The following is a 25769-nucleotide window of genomic DNA, read 5'->3' on the forward strand; positions in this document are numbered from 1 at the left end:
AGGACTTTAAAACTCATCCAGTGCCACCCCTGCCATGGCAGGGACACCTCCCACTGTCCCAGGCTGCTCCAAGCCCTGTCCAGCCTGGCCTTGGGCACTGCCAGGGATCCAGGGGCAGCCCCAGCTGCTCTGGGCACCCTGTGCCAGGGCCTGCCCACCCTCACAGGGAAAAATTTCTTCCCAGTACCTCATCTAAGTCTACTTCCTTTCAGTCATTTTTTTTCTCATTTCCTTTGGTAACAGGCAGCCCAGGCAGGTGGCTTTGATCTTTCAGACACAAAAGATTAGGAGCAGATTGCTCCAGAGCTCTCCTGCAACTCATCCCAGAGGAGTCAGTGAACAAGATAATACTGGTGAAGAAATTATGGCTGTGTTCAGTCCTACTTTGTTACCAGTTTTTCCACCACACAAAGCCAAGTCCCAGCAGCTTCTGGCCACCTGCAATCACTGTGGGCAGCAGCAGAATTGGGGCACCTGCTCTGTTCCCCTTCAGATTCATTCCAAACAGTTCTCAACTGATCTCATGGTTAATGGAGGCCTTGATGTAAGGAACCACTGCCCTCAGCCACTGTCCCTCAACTCTCACATCAGCAGAAAATTGCAGAACCCAAACGCTCCTGCAAGGACTCACAACTAAGTCACCAGAAGAGCCACCCTGGCTCTGACATTCCTGTCACTCCAGGTTTAGGGGCCTCCTGGGTGTCCAGTACAAGGCAAACCGCCATAGAACAGAAGATGAAACAAAAACTTACCAAGTGCTGGCAGCAGCCTCAGAAAAGCATTCTTGTTTCTCTGTTTGGTGATGTGAAGGATGTAATACAGCCCAATCTCACAAGCTATTCTGTTCTCCTGTAGGAACCTGTTATGGCACAAGCAAAGTTTATTCATCAATAAAGCTATTAAAAAAAATTAAGAGGTTTGAAGTACTTTTGGGATAGTTATCAAGCAGGTACAGCAGTGGCTAACCTCAAACCCACTGAAGAGCAGCTATTCAGTGAGTGAGCAGATGGATCATCCCTATGTTCACTACCACACTCCAGAAAAACTGAACATTCAGCAAACAGCTGGATTCAACTGTCAACATTTATAATGTATTAATGATAAAAGTGCTGTTCAAAATGGGCTTTAGAAGAAGCCCAAATACTCAACAATTATACAAAATCCAGTAATGTTGTAGGCTCCCAAAAGTCAAAGATCAACTCTGTGATAGAGGAGAGTACAGCTACCAGGACCCAATATGCCAGATTCTGGCACACAGACAAGAATTGTGCTAGAAGTCCGTGGAAGATCTGAACACAGCAGAGCACACAGAGGTTTTAATTATCTTTCTGATGTCCCTGGAGTGACAGGTTATGGACAGAGAGAGCGTGGGTGTCAAAAATGCCAACTTTATGATTTACAATAGTGCTCTTCAACATGGGCACTCATCCAGCTGCACCCAAATATCACCCAAAACTCAGCATTCACTGCCTGGGAAGCTGACAGAAACACCAAATACTCTCAGATACAATGTCAGAATGGTGCATTATAGGAAATAATAGTTTATGTAGATAAATTTTATTTGAGGGAGCACAAGGGAAACCTGTTTTGTTAAAGGGAAAGTTCAGACTTGATTAATTAGCACTGAATCTTATCCCAGGAAGCCTTGCCTTTACCACAGGCAGTTTTCCCCTGCAGGGTCTGGCTGGCTCCCTGCTGCTTTGGTGCCAGACCCTGCAGTGGGTGGGACCAGGCACCTACTTGGTGAAAGCCTCGGGAATGGTGCTGGGGTAGGGGATTGGTCCCTTCTCCTCCGAGGGCAGCTTCTGATCCACAGTGAAGGTGTGGTCATCCACCACAAAGGACATCAGCAGGGGCAGGAACCTGGTGATCAGCTCGGCTTCCTTGGAGGGAGGGAAGGACAGAGGGAAGAGAACAAAGCCATCATCAGTCACTTCTTGCCACCTGATCGTCCTTGCTGTGACAACAGCAAGGCAGTGTGAGGAGCCTCATCCTACACTGAGGAAAACCAGCTTACAGACATCCAGTTCCAGTGTGAATTCCTGAATAATTCACTTCCATGCGTTCCATGGTAATTAGGAAAACTCTGCTTCATCTCACTACAGAAACACTGCTGCTCAAACCCTTTCTTTGGACAATTGTGTAGCATTTCTTCTGAGAGGCCCTTCCCAGCACTGCTGCAGGCATGTGTTCAGGATGACATCAAACTGCTGATATCAACAATCACTGACTCCCAGCATGGCCCAGGCTTATTTGTGGTAACACAACCACAAATAAATCAGATTCTAAAGACTGATTCAGAGACTCCCTTTGGAAAGAAACCGAGCATTTTCCCTTACAGGATCATGAGAGAGCACAAATCATAGCACTACCTTCAGAATTACTGGTCACTCTCACTGCTACAGTCCCAGTGTTATGCACACCCTCCCTGGGTGAATTTAAACATCCTAGCAGCCAGGACTGGATGCATTTTGGAGACTTCAAATGTGCCCCTAGGTATTTATAAAACATTTACAGCTTTATAGTTCAGAACAGACACAGCAAATTCCTCCTGAGGAACAGCCCTGCTGTGCAACACCAGGGCTGGCCCTCCTGCCCTCAGCTGAACTACACCAGGGATTCCTGCAACACCAGGAAAGGATTTCCAAAGCATGGAAAGATTACAGTTCAATGTGGCACTACACTAAACTGCTGTAACAGAGAGCTGGGAGGGAAAAACATTTTTCTTGTCAATGAAAAGCTTCTGAACTGCTACCAGAGTTTGAGACCAGTCCTGGAAATCCTGCTTTCCTCATGCAAGACATGTTCTACAAACACATCAGTTGTGTGCAAGACTCCAGGAAAAATGAGAGAGAAATGAGCAACCAGTGGAGTATTTAACAGAGGTACGGGCTGATTTTAGAACAGTAAGGACCAGGCACCCATGGAAATAAAAAACTGGGTAATGAAAGCTCACAGCATGTCCAGAACAGCTGCTCTGTGACCACTGTTTTTTCCCCAAGAATGCTCTGATGAGACATTTGGAGAACAAATGTTTAATCAGGAATGCAATAAAATAATAAACAAGTCTAAATTTGATTAATTGTGTTAAATTCTTAACATCAAAACGGCTCACCATTTTTGGTTCCTTGAAGACTTGGCTGTCAATCATGTCCCAGGCCCCCTGTCCCAAAGACAGCATCCTAAGGAGCAGCAGCAGATCCGGGCTTTCCTCCAATTTTAAGGGGAGAAGAAAAACAACTATTTTGATCTTCACATAAGATATTTATTTGGAAGAAGTGGTTTATATTCAAAGCTGTTCTGGATTAGCAGCTTTGTCCAAGACTACTAAAGGCATTCAGTTCAAGTTAATTGAAAACTGATCCTCAAATGGGCATCAAGTAACTGCCACACCTCAGGGTTTGTGGCGGGTTGTACATTTATAATGCAACAGGAAGTCTGCAGCCACCTGAGCACATCTTTTTAAAATGTGTCCAGCCCAATTAGTGCACTAGAATATAATGTGTGAGAGGACAAACCAAGTCATCTCAGCAGAAGAAAGGAAGAGAAAGGGTGTGTAAGAATGGATTGTTTGTGTCCTGAAACCCAAACGACTTTCAGTCTTAAACTGTCACAAGGAAGTTGCTCCATGCAACAAGAACATTTAACAACTCAGGGATAAAACAGCAAGTGGCTCCCATTGTTCAAACACCTGTCAGGGTGCCCTTCTTTAACCCTTCAGCACCTCCTGCAGACTCTGCCAGCAGGAACTGTGTTTTATCTCAGCTACCAGACCAGAACTGTGCAAGCAAACCCATGGCATTCAGCGTGGCAGGAGAAAGGTGCTGCTGTCAGACAAACTGATGGAGGGACAAAGCAGGGAGGCACAGATTCTACATATTATTCTGTATTTGCACAGCTGCCAGGCAGAATGAGTCATGCAAAGAATTCATGGTCAGTTTGGAGAGTTCCAAAATGCCCACCATGTCCAAAGAGCTCCTGCAGAGCTCTGCAGCAGGTGCTGCAAATGGACAGGAATCATGTTTCCCTTGTTCCAACTGCCATATTTGGGAACTTAATGAGACTTGGATGGTGCCAGTCCTTCCCTGATGGCTGCCAGTCAGCCTAGAGCACAATTCAGGTTAGCTACACAAGCTGCAATGCTTACCCTGGGTAAGGTGTCCTGGCCAACCAGGTCTTGCAGGTGCCTTATGGTGCTCAAGGCTAAGGTGTTAATGGCAAAGGGATCACACAGGATCATTGATAAGTCCCTGAGAAGAAGTAAAAACCAAACACTTGTCAAACATAACCAACAACCCTACTGTACAGGTCCAAACCCAGCTGTGTGCACCTGATGAACCTTGTAAAGAAATAACATTCATGGTGGTTTTGATGTGAAAGAACACAAATAACAATTGCTGAAAGTTTTCTGCACTGAGATCAAGCACAAAATCTCCCACAGCCAGTTGAAGGTCTACTGGGAGACAGCCCACAGGTAGTGAGGCTCTGGTGGCCCCAGCTCTTCGAGCTGGCAGGTTTTGACCATCTCCAGAGTGCTGAGGACTGAAAGGTCTCAGAGGCTTTTGAAAAACAACAAGTAAAAGTGAATTCTTAAATAGTTTAAAATACCAATGGACAAAATCTGAAAGTACCAGCTAAATAAAATACTGTGAGGGCAACCTTCCAGAAATGTAAGTGCACCAGATCACAGCAGGGTTGTCATTTGAAGCTAATGAAGCAATTTAACTGACAAACATCACCAGCCCATTTTCTCTGGGTTTAAAGCCAGACAAGTCATTCATAATAAGTTATTCTGACTCCTTAAGAAAGGCTCCTGAATTTTGTTATGAGGCCACAGGGAAGACTCAAGAGTGGCAAGTGAAGCAGTGCAAGCTCTGCCACGAGGACGTGCTTGGCCGTGCCCCAGCACACTGAGGGATGTTTGGGATGTGACTGCACAGAGGGGCTGCTGGAGGTTTGCTGGCTTTAGGGAAGAATTAACACCTACAGCACCTGTCAGGTGTTTTGAGTGCTAGGAAGCCATTTTCAGTTTCCCAATAAACAGCCCAAGTGCCTTACCCCAACACTTGTTCTTGTCCTTTCTTTACCCCATCCAGGAATCCTTGCAATTCCCGAGCTCTCTTGTTGTCCACGAACTTCTCCCGAATGCAGGCGTCAAGGCACCAGGTGAACTGTCAGCAGATGGAGGCAGCTTTATGAACCCATTAAACCAGCAATAAAACACATGATGTCAGAGAAAACAGGCTTAGAATGACCTCAAAATATCTGCAATTGAGGTGCTTCATTAATGCACCGAGGCACAATACCACACTGGTGACTTACACAGAGGTCAGGAAGGCCAACATCCCAAAAGGAGGTTAGGAATGCCCAGGGAAGTTAACCTGGGGTCACTTTCTCCACTTCCAGGGAAGGCATTCCCTGGCAATTAAGGAGCATGCATTTATTAAATCCACCACTGTCCTGCACACCTGTGGATTTATACAGGTAGGAGACTGAGAAAGAAGCAGCATCGCCTAGAAATAAAAATGTGGTTTATTTTGGCCATTGCAATAGCACTCCCACTCTCTAAATAAAGGAATATTGACAGTGGAGGTATTCCTGCTTTAGAGCTGTATTACTGAACTATTTTTTAAGCAGAATACATGTAAAACTTAACAACTACTTCAGAGAAAAGGCCTTGTTCCAGGTCAGAGTGATGCTACCATGAACAAGGGGCCAGTACCAAAATCCTGCTGTGACATTACCACATCTGTCACTTCCTAATATTCGAATAGCTTCATGTTTTCTTATAATTCAATATCCAAAGTATTTACTGTTACACACACAGTTTACTGACAGATGGAGCATATCCAAAACCGGGAGGGAAGCCTGGAGTAAGAACCTGGGGCCAGCTGATGTTTTGTATTATTTCTGCAGCATCTACATAGAATAGATGTCAGATTAGACATTGCTTTTGACACTGCCAAAGTACCCTAAACTTGAATGATTCATGGGTTATGAGATGAAAGCAAACTGCTGGTTAACCAAGGTGAAGTTTTCACCCAAAGGTCCAAGGAATGTAAGATGACATTTAGGTTTAAGGTCTGAACTCTCTTTATAGAAAGGACTCATCTTCTCTGGGCTTTTTCCAGAAAATTGTCCATAAGTCCCCCCATCTGTCCCATATGATTGGTACCTTGTGACAGGGATCAACGGTGCAGATGTCACTGATCTCCAGGTCATGCAGTGACATCAGGAGCTCTGCCCTCAGTGTGCAGTAGTGGACGTTCCTGGTGCGCAGGAACAAGGTCCTGAGGAACTGCAGCACCATGTCGTAGAGCTTCACGTTCTTCCCGATCATCTGCGTCAGCTTCTGCACCACCTGAGCTCAGAGGGGAACATGTGGGCTCAGCACCAAGAGATGCTCTCATTCTACACACACACACAAATGTAAATTAATTATGTTACCTGATTTACCAAGACTGAAGCATCTGCAGGGACGTGAAGTCCTGAAAAGGAACTGTTTACCCCAAGATTTCCAAGAGCATTTGCTCAAGAGAGGTTCACTAAATCTTCGACAGCCGTAACCTGGTTTTGTCCCAACCCACTAGTTTCTTTCTTCTGATTCTCCCCCCATCCCCTCAAGGGGAGTGACCAAGTGGAGGTGTGGTGCTGAGTGTCCAGCTGGGGTTAAAGCACAACTCTGCAGTGCAAACCTGGAGTAAAGTGCACCAGGGCACTTACACCAAATGATTTTGAAAGCAAAACAGGCCTAAAACAACCCCTCATGTAACAGATGTGCTGCCCTCTGTGAAATTAAAGCTTTATACTGCCTTAATTTAATTCAACTTTTCCAGATGTCAATTAACTACAACTTTCTACATACATTTTTTTATAAAAAAACAACTTCAGTTGAGCTACATCTACTAAAAAAGGTCCCAAGAAAGCCAATTTAACGTATCAGCATACTCAAACTGATGTGGTAAGAGATGTTCAGCCTTCAGAACAGCTGAAGTGTATTAAAACCAGACTAACCAACAGAGAAAAAAATCTGCCCTTTCTTTTTTTGAAGTGCATAAACAGCTTAGAACATTCATCATTTATTACACAACAAAAATTCCTGCTGCTTTCATCAAGATGTGTAGGAGAAAATGGCCTGGTGTTTCTTGCAAAGACTTTGTTCAGCTAAACAACTTCAGCAGTGAAGGTGGGCAGAAGAAACAGCCCAGGTTATGTGATGGTTGACTGAAAGCTGATAAATTCCCCTCACCAGCACATTGTGAGGGCTTCCTTGTCCTTACCTCTCCTTGACGTCTTGTTTTGGGAGATGGACTGAAGAAATTTTGCAAGAAGGAAATATCATTGCTGAAGAGAATGTTCTCCTTCTCCAGGATGTATTGCTTCAGCAAGGGTGACACCTCATCCCCAAAGAGAGCCTGGTTGTCCTGCCAGATCTGCCTCTTCACCTCCACAGCACAGGCCTTGTACAGGTCCTTATCAGCCATCACCAGCTTCAGCTTCTTCTCAGGGACCTGCAATCCACAGAGCAGTTACACAGTGAGCAGCACCTCACCTCCCTGCCTGTCCATGTAACCATCTAAATCATGGAGTCACAGAACCTCCTGAGCTGGAATGGACCCACCAGGATCATCAATCCAGCCCCTGGCCCTGCCCAGACCCCCCAACAACCCCACCCTGGGCACCCCTGGCAGCGCTGGCCAAACGCTCCTGGAGCTCTGGCAGCCTCGGGGCCGTGCCCATTCCCTGGGGAGCCTGGGCAGTGCCAGCACCCTCTGGGGGAAGAACCTTTCCTGCTCTCCAGCCTGAGCTGCCCTGGCCCAGCCCCGGCTGTTCCCTGGCTCCTGTCCCTGTCCCAGAGCAGAGATGGGAGCTGTCCCTCGGGAGGAGCTGCAGCCCCCGGGGAGCTCTGCCCTCAGCCTGCTCCAGCTGAACAATCCCAGTGCCCTCAGCTGCTCCTCACGGGCCCCTCCAGACCCTTCCCCATTCTTTTAACATTTTCCAACAGCTTTAGATGTTTTTTCATCTTGTGCCCAAACAGCCCCAGGACTCAAGGTGAGGCTGCCCCAGCGCAGAGCAGAGCAGGACAATCCTCTCCATGCCCTGATCCCCACCTCACACAGTCTGGGCATTCACCCACCTGGTGAAGCAGTAGACCAGCCCTAAGAGACTTCTTCAACAACCAAATCACACACCCTTGATTCTTTCAAAGAAGAAAAAAGGTCTACTTTAAATCTCCAGTGCTGAGATTTGAGGTGATGTTTCCAAACTCAGTAATTTACTCAGGTTCCAGCAGTGTTTTGAGTCCATTACCTTGAATACAATGTGATGCTTTTGGTAAGGACACTCCTAGAGATTTTTGTTTCACAGATCTGATTCTCCCTCCTGCCTACTTTTAATTGCACCCTTCAAGCCTTACCTTCCACCTGTCAGAGATTTGTAAAACAGCTGTGGAAAAATTCACCTATCAGCAAACTTGACTTTTTAGGAAGCTGCATGGACTGAAGAAAATAGGGAAATAGTCTCGTCTGATAATGAAAATGTGAAATGCTTTTTGAATCAGTCCACTGAGCTATTAGCAGATACAAGAATGTACTGAATCTTCAGTCAGTCCCTGACACTGAACAACACCCTTGCAGAAGGTGCAGAGGGAGCAGAGCCCACCTGCCAGAAGCACACCAGAGATGTCACACCAGTGGCACACCAGTGGCACACCAGGCCAACCAGTGCAGTGGTCCCACCTTGGGCAAGTGCTTCATGACACACATGACCACGGGCTGTATCGAGGGCATCTTGACCAGGGAAAAGCTCTTCTCTAGGAGATCCTCCAGTTTCTTGTATCTGAAATCATGGAAAAACACAAGACTAGGTACCATGCAGCAGTAAAGGGACAAAGTGGCCACCTCAAAGCCACTGGAACTCAGACCCTGAGGAACCCAAATCTCCTTCAGAGAAGTCACCCAGCCACTGCATTTTCACACAGAACTCCCAGCTCACTCCACGGAACCAAGGAGACTGCTGACAAACCTCTCCTCCACCTTCCCCTCCAAAGCGATGGCAGAGACTCTCTCCAGCAGCTTCTCCCGCAGCTCATCGAACACGGACTGGTGGAACTCGAGCCGGGGGGTGCCGTGCAGGTCCAGGAAGGGCAGGGCATACTGCAGCGAGGGCAGCAGCACCCCGTTCTCCGTCTGCAACACAACCCGCGGCGGGAACTGACAACGGCACTCGGGAGAACAAATAAAGCCAGGAAAAACCCAGACAGCACTGGGGGCCGTCCCGTGCTCCCTGTCCCGCACAGCCCGGCACCTCCGCGGCGCCCAACGCACCTGGAACTGCTCGATGGCCTTCAGCGGCTCCGTGCAGTTCGTGAGGGTCTCCTTGAGATCCTCGCCGTTGGCCACTCCCAGCTCCTGCAGCCCCGCGTACATGTCGGCCTGGCCGGGTCCGCGGGGCCGCTCCCGATCTCGATCCCAGCCCCGTTCCCGATCCCAGCCCCAGCCCCGGCCCCGTTCCCGGTCCCGATCCCGTTCCCGGTCCCGGTCCCGCCTCAGCTCCCGCCCCGGCTCCGCGCGGTCCGCCCCGACACGCCCCCGCCGCGCGCCGGCCCCGCGCCGCAGCACCAAGGTTCCGCCGCACCAAGGTTCCGCGGCGGCTGCCCTGCGTGTCCCCGGGCTCCCCGCGGCCACCGCGGCCCGAGGAGCTCGGTGCGGCTTGGCTGAGCGCCAGGCAGGGCGGATGGGGCTCAAGGAGCCTTTGGACAGCGCTCTGAGGCACATGGAATAACAGAATGACGGAATGGTTCGGGTTGGAAGGGACCATAGAGGGTCATCTGGTCCCACCTTCCTTTCCAAGCAGGGTCATCCCAGAGCACGCGGCACAGGATTGTGTCCAGACGGTTCTGGAATATCTCCAGTGAGGGAGACTCCATTCCCTCTTGGGCTGCCTGTTCAGTGCTTGGTCACCCACATAGGAAAGAAATTCTTCCCCATGTTCAGGTGGAGCTTCCTGGGTGTCAGTTGCTGCCTCTTGCCCACTGCTGGGCACCAGCAGAGTCTGGTCCATGCTCTGACACCACCCTTTAGATACTGATACCCACTGATGTGGTCCCCTCTGGGCTGTCTCTTCTCCAGGCTGAACAGGCCCAGCTCCCTCAGCCTCTCCTCACAAGAGAAATGTTCCAGAGCCTTGACCAACTTAGCAGCTCTCCACAGGACCTGCTCCAGGAGCTGCCACATGGTGGGACTCTCGGGGGTGTCCTGTGCAGGGCCAGGGGTTGGACTCGATCCTTGTGGGTCACTTCCAGCTCGGGAGATTCTGTGATTCCGTGTTTCTATGCAGCAAAGCTCGGGGTTCCTGGGGTGTCTGAGGCTTCCTCATGGGCAGACAGCAATGAAAAGAGGAAACATCACCAAAAACAGAGAAATGGCCTTTCTCTATTCCTGGTTTGACCTTCAGATCCATGACCAGTCTGTGGACAGGAGCAATCAGCCAAATGTCTCAGTGCGAGCAGCCACTGAGTTTTCTTCACAATTTCCATTTGCAGGGATGAGACTTTGTGGCACTGTCAGGAGAAAGCAGGCGTGTGTTTCATGAAGCCTGAGCCTTGGTTATTTTCCACAGGGAGGCTGTCAGGGAGCCTCAGAAATAAAGTCAAGTCTCATGCCCTCACAAATAAAGTAAATCCAGTGACAAGCAGTTTCCCCAACTTTTAATTTGAAAGCTCACACTGCCAAACGTGGAATACCAAAGGGATGAGTTTTGCCTGCCTTCTGTTTATTACCCAGCTGAGTTAACCCCACGTTTGTGTTTACCTCAACCCCGCTGCCTGGGGCAGTTTCGAGGTTGCAGCGGTGCCGTTGCACAGCTCGTTCTGGCATGGGCACGGAGCCCTCCTGTTATTTATGGGCAGCAGGGATGGAAGGGAAAGCAGAGCTGCCTGACACATCACAGCCAGGCCCACGCGTCCCCGTGGTCCCTGTGGCTTGGGGCTGGGCTGAAGTCAGAGCCTGGCCCTGGCCACGCCTTGCTGCTCTTTTTAAAGGTTGTTAAAGCAGCTGGTTTGCTGCTCCACTGCTTCCTCTTGGTGAAAGGAGAACGCTCTTCATGTCTTGGCGGGAGCTGCTTCCCCCCTGGCTGGTGATCGTAGCGGGACTGACGGGCATCGTGCTGCTCTGTGTCTCCACCAAAGATGTGCCCATGGCCCCACTCAGGACCAAGGTAAGGGCTCTCCAGGGGGGAGACAGGCAGCTAAGCTGGGCTGTTTTGTTGCTTTTGACATTATTTTATTATTGAGTTGCTTACAAACCAAGGAGGGAACTCCAACAAGACTGTCAGGACACGTTGGCATCTTTCAACACGCTGTAGGTTTTCAAACCAGAAACAAGCCCGCTCTTTGATTGGTCAGGGAATGCAGGCTGGATATGGTCCATGGATCAGTGGAGATGCTCAGGGCAGGCTGAGGGGAGGCAGCCCATGTAAGGAGCTGCCCCAGAGCAACAAGGAAGCAGTGGTGTCACTGCAGGGAAAGAGCTAGGTTCCTCTCAAAAGTCAGTAGGAATGTGCCCCTGAACTGCTGCTTCTGTCTTAAAAACAAATTGTCTTTCATGCCTTCTTCTCTGTGGTCCTATCTTGATTTCAGTCAAAGAACCAGTGTGTTCCTCACAGCTGGGTCAGGTCTTGGGGGGTTAATGCCCACCAGCTCTGTCTCTTGATGCTCCCATTGCTGAGGTGAGCTCAGTGGCACACCATGGTTTCACCCAACAGAAGGAGGCTATCCTGCATGTTTAGAAATAGCACCCCTCCTCCATGTTCCTCTCAGAAACAAAACTCAATTAAAACCCCCCTTATTGCTCCTCGTTCTGTCCTTTCCTGGTGTTGAGGTGGGCATAAATGTGGTGATCCCTCCCCTTCTCCCTTGCACTCCCAGCAGCAGCCTCTAATTTTCTGAAGGAGGAAAAAAATTCTGTGTTTCTCCACCAATGCCATTCCTTTCTTCCTCTTCTGCGGCAGCCAACATGTCCCTGCTAGAAATCCGAGCTGTCACTGGTGTGGGAGGGTGCCAGCAGGCTGGGGCAGGGAGCTCCAGCCTCCTTCCGCATTGCTGCTCCAGCCCAGCCCCGCCAGCCCCCGGCCTGGCTGCCAGGACTGGTGCAACTGGGAGCTCCAGGAGGGCAGCAGGCAGCCAGCCTCACTCTGAGCCTGCAGCCAGCCCTGGCTGGTGCTGAAACCCTTCTGGTGGCATTAACATCAACCTCTCAGGAGGTTTCTCCTCCCACTCAGTCACAGCTCTATTTGTGTGTCAGATCCAGCTTTGACCACACACTACCATGCAGCTCACGAGTTTCCTTCCTGTGTAGGAGAGACCCCAAACTGGGGTCATGTAATAGGAGCAGAGGACCCCTAGGCTAGCTCTGGAGCTATTTTGGGTGTGGGGACATCCAGAGCTGTGCTGCAGGGTAGTCCAGTGGCCTCCCCTTGCTCACCTTCATATTCTGGGAGCAGCAAGGCGTGGTCAGCAGCAAACAGACAAACACTGGGGACAAAGAGACGGAGAGCCCTTGGTTTGGGCAATAGCAGAGCTGCCCGGGGACAAGGGGCTGAGCTGGTCACGTCCACTGCTGCTGCTCTTCCTGCCAAGACATCATCTCTGTCTCTGAGGGGCTGCTGTGTTGTGCAGTGCCTGTGCTGGTTGCTGCAGCTCCCACAGCTCTGCACACATCGGGGCAAACCTAGCCTGTGTCACACCATCACTGCAGCGGGACATCAAAGAGACACAGGAGTCCTGGGTTTCTTGGGACAAGCGAGCTGCAGCCCTCCAATCCCTGCACAAAAACCTGAGCAAACCAATCAGCAGCAGTTTGAGTCCCAGAATCAGTGAAGAACAGTGCCATCTCCCACTGCTTTAGGACCTGTTTTTCCTGAGCTCCAGGTGGCTCAGCTTTCAGGGGAAGCCCTCTGCCTGGTTTCAGGAGCAGCTCCAGTCTATGCCACTGTAGGGCTGACGTATTTCTGGGCGTTTCTCCACTCCTGCTGTTCCTCATATATATTCAGAAATGCAGATGGTTCCCTGCAAATCCTCATCACCTTCTGGCTTTGCCTGCTCTTTGAATGTAACAAGCAAACTCAAACACTGCAGTGCAGGCCCAGGGGTCACCCAGAATACCTATACACGCTGGGTAACCCTACAATATCAGTCAGCATGCATTCCATAGTGTTTTTCAGTAGAATGTTCTGGGGTTTTTCCAGTATGGCATTGTTCTGGATGCTGGCCCATCCCGCACCATCCTGTTCATCTACCAGTGGACAACCACCAAGGCAAACAAGACTGGGGTGATCAGAGGATGCAGTTCCTGTCCTGTGCAAGGTAAGGTGCCCATTTCCTGCTCAATGGTCTGTGCAACTGGCATGGGATGGATGGAAAAACAGAGACCTGTGCATGGAGCAGTGCCATAAATTCCTTGGCTCCTGCACCACCCAGCTGTGCACAGAAATAGTGAAGCACAAGTTGCTTATTTTCAGCATGGCTCTTCTCGACTGGGCGGATTTAGCCACACACAGCTGGACATCAGGCACTTGGCAGTAGCAGGTGTCAGGATTTTGGAGCTGCTGCAGGCAGGGAAGCATGCAGAGAGGATGTGCACATGGATCAGTGATAGAGCCAAGGTTGCTGGAGCTTCTCACCCAGGAGAGGCAGTGAACAGCAATGGAGAGAAATCTGACTGCAGGATGACTCCTGGTATCTTCTGCCTCCTCCTGACTGTGCCCTGGGCAGTAAGTGGGGTAGCTCCAGGACAAAAGAGCTGCAAAGACTCCAATCCCCTATATCACATTTGACAGCACAAGTTCAGCTTGCTTTTAGGTGTCCCATTTCAGAGAATCTGGGAGTTTTCCTCACGAATTTGAATCAGTTTGGCCCTGCCAATGCCAGCTGAGAGGCTTTCATGCATTAATGCATGGGGTTTTCCTTCCCTATCTCCTAATCTTGCTTTGATGTTAAAGCCTGGTTATAGTGGGATGCTGGGAAGGACTGAGCCCTCAGCAGCAGTGTGCTGTGGGAGGGCAGCTGCACAGCAAGCAGGGAACAGGGTTTGTGCCCTTGCAGGCTGTAAACAACTGAAATCACACAGAGAAGATGCAAGAACGGCTCCCTGAAACCTTGTACGTGTCCCTCACTCAGCAGCTGGGTTAAGCAGCAGCTCTGTGAGGCAGTTTGCTGTCAGCAGCAGCACAAGAGGCCCAGGCAGGTCTCGAGCCCAGGTGTGAGTGGCCCTGTCTGCATGGCAGCACAGCCACAGAGAGCAAAGCACGTGGTGAGGGAATCAGGAGAATGGGGAAGGGAGACTCTTCCTGGCTAGTAGTTCAAAACCAACATTTAAGACCCCACAGACTTGCTGAAAAAATGAGTCAAGACTGGCACACAGCTTCCCTCTGCAGAGCACTGGCTTCCTCTAGGGCAGGGGTGTCTTGCTTGTCAGCAGGAGCTCAGTGGCTGGAGAACAGAGGTGACACATCAGCCTCTGTGTGTCCTTTGCTTATTTCTATAGCAACTAAAGCTACATTTTTTCCTCTGTGGGCTGAGACAGCCTCAGCTGTTGCAGCAGTCATGTGGCTGGTAGAGATGTCTCATCTGCAGAGCTAGGGTAGTCTTAGTGTAATTTGGGATTTCTATGCACCTTCTGGTCTCAGTTCCATATTTTAGCAGGATGGATACCTGGAAGACCTCCGTCATTCCACCTGTGACAGGTTCTATCTTAACCATGTCAAAGGATAGCAATCTCTGGGGTAACAGCTCTCACAGTTCTCCCATAACTTCCCTTAAAATTCCATTCTGTTCCATGCTCCTCAGGTCCAGGAGTCTCCAGCTACTCAGATTCTCCTCAGAAAGCTGGGAAGAGCTTGGAGCCATGTTTGAACTGGGCCCAGGATGAGATCCCAGCAGAGCAGCACAGCCAAACCCCCCTGTACTTGGGAGCCACCGCCAGCATGAGGCAGCTGAAGTGAGTGAATGTTTCAAACCCACACCCAGAGATCAGCACACACCACAGGATCATTCTGTAACAGGCATCTCACCCTGTCTGCTCTGCAGTGTGAGCCATCCCTAATCTGCTAGCCAGGTAAACCTTCCTCAGGCCCTGAAGAGAGGAGCATGGCATGGCTGTGTCTCCATGTGTCGCTTCAGGCAGCCATGAAGATGACAGTCCTGCAACTGCTGCCAGGCTGGTAGTGTCTCCTTCACAATTACACTTTCACAATTAGGGCTTGGGAAAACACCCATCAGCCTGGAAGCTCAAGTGTTTTCAGTTTGTGTGACAGCCCACATGGGCTTGCAGGAGTGCTTCTTGTCAGCAAATTGGAAATGGTGGTGGGAAGGTTCACCCTTATCACACACTCTTGTGGACCCTCTTCTCAGTCACCACATTACTGGGACCTTTATCTCCTTTTAGACACTGGAAAAGTAAGGTCTGGAGAGGACCAGACCAGTGGGATAGGGCCAGAGGATTTCCTCAGTGACAGAGGGTACTAAGGTCTTAAATTCTTAAACAGTGGCAGAGTTGTTCAAACCAGCCCTCTGCTGTTCTTGCCTCCAGTGCCATGCGAGGAGAGAGGGAAGCAGCACCAGGAGTGGGATTGTCACTGTGGCTCTGGGCTACTACCCAAAGTAGGGAGCACAGCAGAAGCCCTGCAGTGTGCCCCCACTGCAGGCAGCTCCTGGCAAGGTCCTGTAACATCAAATGTGCCTTCTTTTTCTTTTGTGTTTAGCCTCACCCATCCCATCCTCTCTGACAGTCTCCTTGCAGCTCTGACTGGCACCCTGAAGTCATCCCCCTTCAACTTTCAAGGGGCACAAATCCTGTCCAGCCCAGAGGAAGAAGCATTCAATTGGGTTGCTGTTAACTACGTCCTGGAGAACTTCTTCAAGGTAAAGAATGATTCTCCCTGGGGCACACAGAGCTGGGCTGAGCAGCTCCTGTTAAGAGACAGCCACAGTGGTGGGATGGGTAAACCCCTGTACTTAATGCTTCAGTACAACTTCCACTGCCTTTAAGAGGAGGCAGCTTAGATCCAGCACCAGCTGCTTGAGGTGATGGGGTGAGGCACAGGGTGCCCAGAGCAGCTGTGGCTGCCCCATCCCCCCATCCCTGGAAGTGTCCAAGGTCAGGTTGGATGAGGCTTGGAGCAGACTGGGATAGTGGAAGGTGTCCCTACCCATGACAGGGGGTTGGAATGAGGTGAGCTTTAATATTCCTCCCAACCCAAACCATTTTGTGATTCCATGGTCATAACTAGGCTGAAGAACCAAATCTCTGCTCTGGCCTTCCACGAACACGTCCATGCAGTTGCCCTAACAGATGTGGGGCTTTCTGGCCAGCACGTCCAGGATGCTCACGTAGATGACCTTACATAGTCTGGCCATGGGGCATCAAACGGGAGTTGCTGCTGTTTGTGGAGTGCTGTGGTATTGCCACTGGAGTCCAGCTGTCCCATGGGGAGTCTTGTGGGTGGTAGAGAAGCAGATTCTGTTGCTGCTAAACCAAAAGCGTCTCTCAGTGAGACAGCAGGGAGGCTGTATTTAGAAGGCACTTGCTAAACAAAAAGAAAATAATTTCAGTTTCCTTGTTTCACCCATCACTTCTTAAGCCAAAGGGTGTCAAAAAGAACTCAGAGGGCAAGAGAAAGGTGGGTTAGATTGAGTTATTCCTCATTAGGGATGTGAAAAGCGGTTCTGATAACCAGCAGCAAGCGCACACTGGTTAGGGAATTGTCAGACCTGTTGACAGCAATACAGCCTCCTCCAGCCAGGCTCAGAGTGTTTACCCCATGTAAACTCTCCTGCCTGTGCTGTGAACTTCAGCATTGCCAAAGTCAGTTCTGCAAGACTGCAGGAGATGATGCCACAGGGTTCTTATGACAGAAGGATCACTTTAGGATCAAGGCAGCACTTGAAACCTGTATCTGCCCTCTTGGAAATGTCCCTGCCACTCCTCACCACCCTCCCCTTCTTCTGCCTGCTGAGACCACTGCCTAATGCAGCCATCCAGGCTGGGCAGCCCTGTTTGCCCCCACAGGCTGTGGGAAGGCTCTGTGCAGGTGGCAGTGCCCGTACACTGGCTCCTCTGTTCCCTCCAAAGCCACTATTTCAGCATCCTTATGTCCTGTGGGCAGAAAAGTGTTGGGCCGTGGTCACTATTGAGCTGCTTTCTCTCTCTGTGCACTAATGCTGGCATTTGGCTGTGACTGAGATGGAGAAGTCTCAAGGATTGACCTTTCTTGTTCTTTTTGGGTCAGTATGACTGGCAAGGACAGTTGGTCCCCTCCAGGAAGGGGATGTCAGGCGTCCTGTCCATGGGAGGAACCTCAGCACAGCTCACTTCTGAGCTGGAAGAAGAGAAGCAGGCCCCAGAGGAGGGAGTGAGGCTGCAGCTCTATGGGCAGACACGCAGGGTGCACACCCGCCAGTGCCCCTGCCACGGCACGGAGCAGCTCCGCCACAGGCTGCTCTCTGTGCTCATCCAGGTGAGTGTCTGCTCTCTGTGCTCATCCAGGTGAGTGTCTGCTCAGGGGCACAACACCACCAAATGGCAGCTGCACAAGGTGTAATAATGGACAAAGTGTCGATCACTTTAAAGCCCATCCCTCCTCAGTAGAGGCTGTTTGCATATATTAGAAAAACCCAGTGCATTTGCAAAACTTTCCCTCCCTCCAAGCAGACACAAAGGCACCAATTCAAGGGTTTCCTACTTACAGGTTCTATTTGGCTCCTACTTAATACACACAAGCAAAAAATTGCTCTTCAGAGGTGTCAACATCATCTTCAGGGTGAGGAGAGGCAAGGCTTGCCTTGGTTCCTAGGAACTGCTCCTCCATCCTAGAATGGGAGCACCCAGGAACCAACTGGGATCTTCCATTTGGGGTATTTCCTTTGCTGACTTTAACAGAGCAATATTTCATTTTGAAAACATGCCAGTGTTTTGGTTTTTCCAAACTTCATTTCACTTGGGGAATGGGGGGGAAGAAAAGAGTGGTATAGGATGGTACAAACTCAAGAATCACCATAGTCCTCATCAAAACTGTGTTTTTCAGGAATTAACTGCTCCCTGCCCATTGACTTTCCTCCCTATAAACCCCACTTGCCCTTATTTGAGACCTGAATGTCGCACACTGGACACCAACTTCACTGCAGTTATAGTGCTAGATTGCTAGAGATAAGAAACACTGATTCTTGTGGGGTTGAGCCATCTGGAAGGCACATCAGAACAGCCTCCTTCTTTCAACTAGAAAGAGCACAGGATGCATGAAGTTGTATTTGTGCTCTAAGGGAGGGTGGTAGGGCTGGGACTCATCACCTCAGCAGGTCCAGTCACTGCACTGGCCCTGAGCTCAGCAGGAGCTGGGACCTGGCTGGGCCTCGTCATTGACTCCATGACATAAGATTTAGCAAAGCTTTCACAGCCTCCCTGCTCCATCTCAGCACTGCGGTGCTTGGGGAAAGCTGTTCCTAACCCTGTTACATTCCCTCTTCCTGTGTGAAGCCCTGGGACAACAATGTCCCCTCTTGCTGCCTCTGTCCTTGTTTTATTCTGCCTCTAGGATCACAGAAGTGCTAAAACCGTGTCCAATCCCTGCTGGCCCCTCACCTACTCCCAGGAAGTGCAGTGGCAGTCGGTGCATGCTGGGCCTTGTGCTGCCAGTGATGACACACGGGACATCCCTGGCCCCAAGGAGGTCTTCAACATCACGGGCTCCAGCAATCCCACAGCCTGCATGAACCTCGTGCAAAGCCTGCTCAACTCTTCCTCTTCCTACTGCTTCTTCAAGCATTCCCTCAGCAGTGGTCTCAAACCCCTTCAGACCAGGCTTCTGGTGAGTTCTCATTTACACTGGGGTCAGCAACTTGCATGAGGAACTCATGAAATGGGACCAGTTTGACCATTAATAAATATAGTGGCGACATCCAGACCATGACACTCCTGCCCTCTCCCCCTCATTGCCACACAGCTGTTCAAACATGGACCACTGGCTTCCCACAGTGACTGTGGGGGAGCCTTTTTCATCTCTGTCTCCTCAATGTCTGCTGCTGAGACCAACTCTAGGGCTCCATGGAGCCAGCAGGGACGGGACAGTCAGGAGCTGTGTGCTGAGCAGGTCTTCCCACACCAGGTCTGTGGTACAGCTGGAGATCCTCTGCCCCTCTCTTAAACTTCTGGTCATACTGCACCACAAGCACCCTTCTACCTGAGAACCTGGACTTAGTGGCCAAAGTCATTGGATTGTTAAGCCAGGAGTAGCTCAAGATCCTAGGACGAGCAGAGGGCATTTCCAGGGAGGATAACTGGAAATTTCCCCAGCTCCCTGCTCCTGAGGCTCCCATGGACATGGTGCTGAGGAGCATCGGGATCTTCTCCCAGTCCTCAGCACTGGTGAGGTTACACCATAAATATTGTGCTCAGTTTTGGGCAAGAAGGGCACTGAGGAGCTGGAGCGCGTCCAGTGAAGGGAACAGAGCTGGGGAAGGTGGTGGAGCAGCAGGAGAGGCTGAGGGAGCTGGAAAGGGGCTCAGCCTGGAGAAAAGGAGGCTCAGAGGGGACCTTGTGGCTCTGCACAGCTCCTGACAGGAGGGGACAGCCGGGGGGTCGGGCTCTGCTCCAGGGAACACAGGGACAGGACGGGAGGGAACAGCCTCAGGCTGTGCTAGAGGCGGTTTAGACTGGATATTAGGGAAAATTCCTTCACCAAAAGGGTTGTCAAGCCCTGGCACAGGCTGCCCAGGGCAGTAGTAGAATCACCATCCCTGAGGGATTTAAAAGCTGTGTAGGATGTGGCACCTCGGGACATTGTTTAGTGGTGGGCTTGGCAGTGCTGGGTTAATGGTTGAACTTGATTTTAGACATCTTCTGCAACCAATATGATTGTTTGATTCTATGACCAGTCTACTTATCCAGGCAGGGTCAAGAAGGCTGCTGGATGCATGCTAAGAACAGACCTGTTTCCATCTCCAGACAGCAACAGCTCTGCTCATGTCCCTTGAGCCCTGCCAAGGCACTGGAACCAACCCTGCACACCAAGGGCACCCTGGCAATGCTCAGCCACTGCCCCTCACTTCCCAAGGGGTAATTTCTGGTGTGCAGTCCAAGGACACAGAGCACAGTCCCACCTGATGATTATTTCTGCTGATGTTGTAGGTGGTTTCTGAGGCCATGGACTTCATGAGAGGAACTGCACCTTCTCCTGACTTGGGTCAGGCTGTCAAGAGGCTGTGTGGGATGTCTGTCAAAGAGGTAATTGTGGAGTAACTCGGTGTGCAGGGAGAGTGGGAAGCAAGGAACACTTTGTTGCAAAAGCACTCAGGGTTCAGACTGACAGAGCTGTAACTTACGGCTCCCTCAGGGAAAAATCTGGATTTGTCTGGATTTTGTGGGGTTTGGTTTTTTGTGGGGCTTTTCTTTGTTTTTGGTTTTTTTTTTTTTTTTTTTTTTTTACTTTTACTTTGAGGAAACAGGCTCCACTTATTTTCCTTCCTCTCAAATCCCAGCTGCTGCTGGTAATACTTGGACCTAATTAAATTAAAAGCCACAAATATCTTTTACAGTATTTTAAGGAGTAAACAGGAAGGTTGTCTACTCACTCCTGCACATGACCTTGGTCTTTCTGTTATCCTTCTGTCCTTAAGTGCAAGGAACACATCCACTCAGACTCCAGGGTTGCTCCCATTTCACCTGGGCCCACAGAGCCCAAGCCAGAGGGAGTTTGTCACCTCTTTCCATGAGTTGGTGGTTATGAGGTCACCCTAATTTGCATTTACACTAATGGAGCATCCACAGTAACATTCAAATGGGGCAATTTCTCTAGGGTTTGTTAATGAGCCATAAGCAGTCCCCTAAAGCATTCTCCTCTGGAAGGAGGAGAAAGATCCCAATGTTCCAGCTGGGAGAAAGGCTGCAGCATCAGCTCATCCTAATTAGAGAGCAGGGAATCAATCCTACCAAGCAATTCACCAGCAAGGCAACCTGGCTGTCAGTCCTGCTGCTCGTGGATCTGGCTTAGTAAGATGGGAACAAAGGCAGTAACAGATGACATGGATTTCTACCCCACAGCCCAGGGAATGCAGGAAATGTGGTTGCAGTCTGCATAGGACACAAACCTGTCCTCCAGTCCCAGAGTCAGTTTCAGAACAGGAAAGGAGAGGCTGTAGCAGGCCTGAAATTCGGCTATTGAGTTCTTCTTTTCTTTTTCCTCCCCCATGGTCTTTTTTTTTTTTTTTTTTTGTTCTGGAAATGGCACCAGCTGATGAGGGAGTCCCAGGCAAGCCTGGATACACTTGTTGATTACTGCACTGTGTCTGCCTTCATCTTCCATCTCAGTACAAGAGGATACACACTTGACTTTGACCAGCCTGCTTGGACTGCATTCCAGAAGGTCAGTTCCTACAGCACAGTGTTCCCAGTTACCAGGAGGGCTGGTCCCAGTACAGCCAGTCTGTTGCCACACTGACAAGCCCTAAACAGCTGGGCTTCTCCAGCAGGACAGTTTTGTAAAATGGATTCACAGTTGTGATAAACAAGAAAACCAGTGTCGAAGAGCCAGAGATTACACTTGTCCTCTCTGAAAAACACATGGGTCAAAAATTTCCTCTGGATCAACACCATCTTTAGAGATCTGTGTTGACAGGGAAGGAAGCCTGATCTCCATGTAACACTAAGGACAAGCTGCTGATAACATTTCCTGAGCCAAAAGGTGCTTCCCTACCTTTTTGCAACCACCTTTATACTCATGAGGGTTGATAAATACCTTATCATCATAGAATCCTAGACTGATTTTGGATTGGAAGGAAACTTAAAGCTCCTCTCATTCCACTCCCTTACTTCCACTATCCCCGGTTGCTCCAAGCCCCATCCAGCCTGGCCTTGGACACTTCTAGGGATGCAGGGGTAGTCACAGTAATCACAGCTTCTCTGGGCACCCTGTGCCAGGGCCTCATCCCCCTTCCAGAGAATAATTTCTTCCTAATATCTAATAATCTAACCTAATCTCTAATAAGCTATGAAACTGCTCCAGGATCTGGAGGCCCTAAGGACAGGGAGATTTGACTCAGATCATTCCCTTCACAAAAGAAAAGAAAGGCTGTTCCCAGACCTCTTCACAACTGACAATCACAGCCATGGTCTCACTGAGCAGGGCTGAGTAGTGACCATCAGAAAAGGCAAGGTAATGAGGTAGGTCCAGGACCACCAGGGAGCCCAGCCTGGAAAGACAGAGACAAGCAACCTAAACCATAGGTCTGAGGTTCAACCAGGGCCAGAGAGACAACTATCCACAATGCAGACTTGAGATCCACTAGAAAAACCCATCAGTAAGCAGAGAATAACACTCCCTGCAACAGTCTCCCTCAGGAGAGAGGGGCCTGTCCAGGCCAGAGCTTACATGGAGTGGCCATGCCCATGGGCAGAGGTGTGGGTGGAAGTGCCATTAAGGCCTGTTGGTGTACTCAGGGCACTGAGAGTGGGAGAGCTCCTCAGTGCAAGCCAACTCCTTGCATCAGTCTCAGATAATACATACAAAGCCTACAATGCACAGAAACACAGCTGGGGTCCAGGCTGTCTCCTTCTCTTCTGACCTCTCCTTTTTATTTCAACAGATGGGTGATAGATCATCTGGCTGGACTCTTGGGTACCTGCTGAGTCTGACCAGCAGCATCCCCCAGGACAGCCCAAGCTTCCTCAAGGGGATCGAGCCGGGGGTCTGGTCCTTGCTCCTGATCCTCTTTGTCGTGCTGCTCATGGGCTCCTTCATGCGCATCTCGTACCGAGTGATGGCCAAGGAGAGCAGCTCCAGTCACAGGAACAGCAGTGTTTTTGATGACTGACGGTTTTCTGTGACTCGACTCTTGTCAGAGCACACTCAACAGGGTCCAGACAGAAATCACAGAAGTGTAAGTCACTGGAGGATGCAAGTGATTTTCCTGAAGGGCTCCCAGCAACTTGCTGGTACTTGCACTACTGTACTTTGAGACAATGGATCCTGCTCCACAGGAAGTCTGTGATTCCTGGTGGATGGCAAGCTATTCATTCTCCAAACAAGAACAGCCTGCATGCCTCTTCCTTGGGCTACAGCTGGGATTACTCACGTCAGACATGAAATGATGCCTCTGAGCAGCCAGGCCCTGAGCTATTGTGAAGCTAATATTGTATAAGCCTGTCAAATCAGAAGAGGTGCTGTCTGAAAAATGTGCTCTGTCCTCTTCTGTAGCCTCTCAAGAGATGATACCTGCAGTACTGCCATTAGTGAAGACTGGAAGGGCATTAAAATACAGAATATAAGAGCCAACTGCTTCCATGTTCTAGGGAAAATGCAAGTATTTTCTGCCTGATCTGTCTGTGCTTCCATCTCAGTGATGACGGCCACGTGTCTCTTCAAAGAACGCTCCTGCTGACCAGGAATCCTTCAAAACCAATCCTTCTTAGTCTTGGCCTCTACAAAATTGCAGAGGATCAAAGGAGAAACAAAGGGCACAGATGCACAGCTGAGTGTTTGTCTCTCAGCTGAGTCACGGCCACACAGGGTTAAAATTGCCAATTTAAACTCTTTAGCAAGGACTCAAACTAACACATTTAATTTCACATTTGCTAAAGCTGGTCTCATGCTGGGCTGAGGTTCACCTGTTTGTTCATTTGCACTGACCTGCTTCCCTTGCTGACTCTGGAAGTGTCTCAGCTGACACTGCTCTTTAGACCAGAGCAGACTCAGGAACAGAAGCTTTCCTAATTGTCACTTTGATATTTCACCATGACCAGAGTTACTTTATGATCTAATAATGAGGATTCCCCTGGGACCTGGCAGTCATTCCAGCTCCTCTGGTTTGTTCTGCATGTCTGAAAGATGAGGTGCTGTACAAATTCTGTGTTAGTGTGAAGAAAAGGGATCGATTCACAAGCACTGTCCTTTGACTAAGGCATTTAGAGCTTTCTCAACTGCTTCAGAGAATTAAAATACACAGACTGTTAAGAGCCTCAGGGAGGAGTGTCTCCAAGGCTTTTCAGACCACTTTAAACAGAAATGTAAATGCTCACAAATGCAGTGGTGAGCCTTGCAGGATTTTTAAAGCTACCATGGCACCTAAATCCTTTCAAATCTGATTATTCGTCCCTTGTGCTCCCAACTGATAATACAGGACACACACACCCCATAATATTGGGATATTCATGCATTTTCAGGCCAATTAATGAAGGTTTGGAACCTGCCAGTCAAGTTTAGAGGGCTGTGGAAACAGACTTAAACAAGTTTCATATTCATTTCTTTGAGTTGCACGTTAGATATTTTTAATTATATCATGTCATTAAAGATGTTTTAATAGACTGTGTTATTCTTGGCAAGAGATCAAAGCAGGGGGGTTATTGTGAACACAGAGTGTTTCAGTGAGCAGGATGGGGGGTGCTGCTGCTGCCTCTACTCAAGAGCTGTTTTGCTGTGTACTTTTGGGGTACACAGTGAGAACCCCTGAAGGCACTTTCTTTCCAGTGAAAGAAAAAGATTTCAGATAACCCAACTGCTGGTATTTAGTTGATGAGACACATGCCTACACCTTTTGATGTGTTCTTTGCTCAAACCATCTGAAGAAGGTAGGAGGCATCCAGGCAAGGTGGCATAGAAAAAGTAAAGAGGTTATCATGGAGTCAGCAATATCAGAAAATTCCTGAGACTTCATTCATCCTGCACCTGGAAATCCAATCCTTTAACAGAGCTCTGGCCCGGTGACCTGAGAGCATAGGGGTGAGCTCTGAGATTCCTGGCTCAGATTTGGAACCTGCTGAGGAAGAATCCTACCACTGCCAGAAATGGAAACAAGCCAGTGAGATGCCAGGAACTCCTGGACTCCAGGTGCTCTGGCCTGTCAGTCATTGCACCTTCTTGAATTAGAATAGATCACAGGGTCCAAGAGAAAAGGCTATCAGCCAAAACTTTCCCAAGCTCTTGTTTAGAAGCTTTGGGACTTCTACACAGATAATAAGTGAGTAATTAGGCAATGAGCTGAACGTGGCTTCCTGACATTTCACTTTTGCCTCGCACATGCCACTGAATTAAATCCCTGCCCCTTGAGGCACTTTGACAATGAACGCTGCTCTGCCATGCAGAAACCCACAACGACTTCTTTTTCTGACAGAAAAAAACATTTATAGATGATTTTACTAGATGATAAGATAAATTGGGATTTTAAAACTGGTGTTTTGGTAATAAAAAAAGGTATAAAATTACAAAATGGGGAACCTATGAGAAGAAAGGAGACTAATATTGTTAATATATTCCTTCCTCCCAGCTCTCTATAGAGCAGCTTCTTCCTGTCAGCCCCACAATAAGTTTGCAGAATAAATCCCCAGATTGCTTGGACAGTCAAAATCTACTTAAAAGGAGATTCTAGATGAACTCACTCACTTTGAAACAAAGACGCTATCAGGCCTTTGGTTACAATTCAAGTGTGGAAATGATAAATAATGAAGATTTTCTAACTGTCTTTAAATTCTTTATGTTTATATACAGGGCCCTCGCTTCTCACTCAGGCTGAGCCATGGAAGAGATCTTCTGGCAGATAATAAAGTCTGCTCATGTGCAACTGCAGTTCTGCTGCTGTCAGCAAATACCAGTAAGAAAGAAATAAAAAGTATTAGATAAAAAAATTAACACCAGAAAGCACTTTCTCTATTTTGGCTTCAGACACACAACAGGGTGACTGACCTGCTCCTGGCTATTAGGGCTTAACTGTCATTTAGGCATCCCAA

General features: G+C 49.3%; 2 protein-coding genes across 3 annotated transcripts in view; one reads left to right on the forward strand and one right to left on the reverse strand.

Annotated features, from left to right (window-relative positions):
* Nucleotides 1–25769, reverse strand: part of NELFB (negative elongation factor complex member B) — a 33520-nt gene that overhangs the window by 1735 nt on the left and 6016 nt on the right. The window contains exons 1-10 of one of the 2 annotated variants that reach the window (XM_053961773.1): nt 9327–9506; nt 9025–9188; nt 8739–8838; nt 7281–7511; nt 6176–6361; nt 5059–5171; nt 4148–4250; nt 3116–3211; nt 1741–1883; nt 753–859 (exon numbers count right to left, since the gene is read on the reverse strand). In XM_053961773.1, the coding sequence (XP_053817748.1) occupies nt 753–859; nt 1741–1883; nt 3116–3211; nt 4148–4250; nt 5059–5171; nt 6176–6361; nt 7281–7511; nt 8739–8838; nt 9025–9188; nt 9327–9428 (1345 nt within the window). In that variant the 5' untranslated portion in view covers nt 9429–9506. Of the gene's footprint in view, nt 1–752; nt 860–1740; nt 1884–3115; nt 3212–4147; nt 4251–5058; nt 5172–6175; nt 6362–7280; nt 7512–8738; nt 8839–9024; nt 9189–9326; nt 9507–25769 lie in introns of those variants that run through there. The other variant, XM_053961774.1, reaches the window with a different exon arrangement.
* On the forward strand, nt 11104–25132 carry LOC128798376 (ectonucleoside triphosphate diphosphohydrolase 2-like). Its single transcript, XM_053961775.1, has 9 exons — nt 11104–11217; nt 13246–13363; nt 14846–14996; nt 15760–15919; nt 17287–17514; nt 18589–18861; nt 20181–20276; nt 21283–21414; nt 22634–25132. The coding sequence occupies exons 1-9, from the start codon at nt 11104–11106 to the stop codon at nt 22859–22861; spliced, it is 1500 nt and encodes a 499-aa protein (XP_053817750.1). The 3' UTR covers nt 22862–25132.

Source organism: Vidua chalybeata, chromosome 21, assembly GCF_026979565.1.
Source record: "Vidua chalybeata isolate OUT-0048 chromosome 21, bVidCha1 merged haplotype, whole genome shotgun sequence".
NCBI classification, from domain to species: Eukaryota; Metazoa; Chordata; class Aves; order Passeriformes; family Viduidae; genus Vidua; species Vidua chalybeata.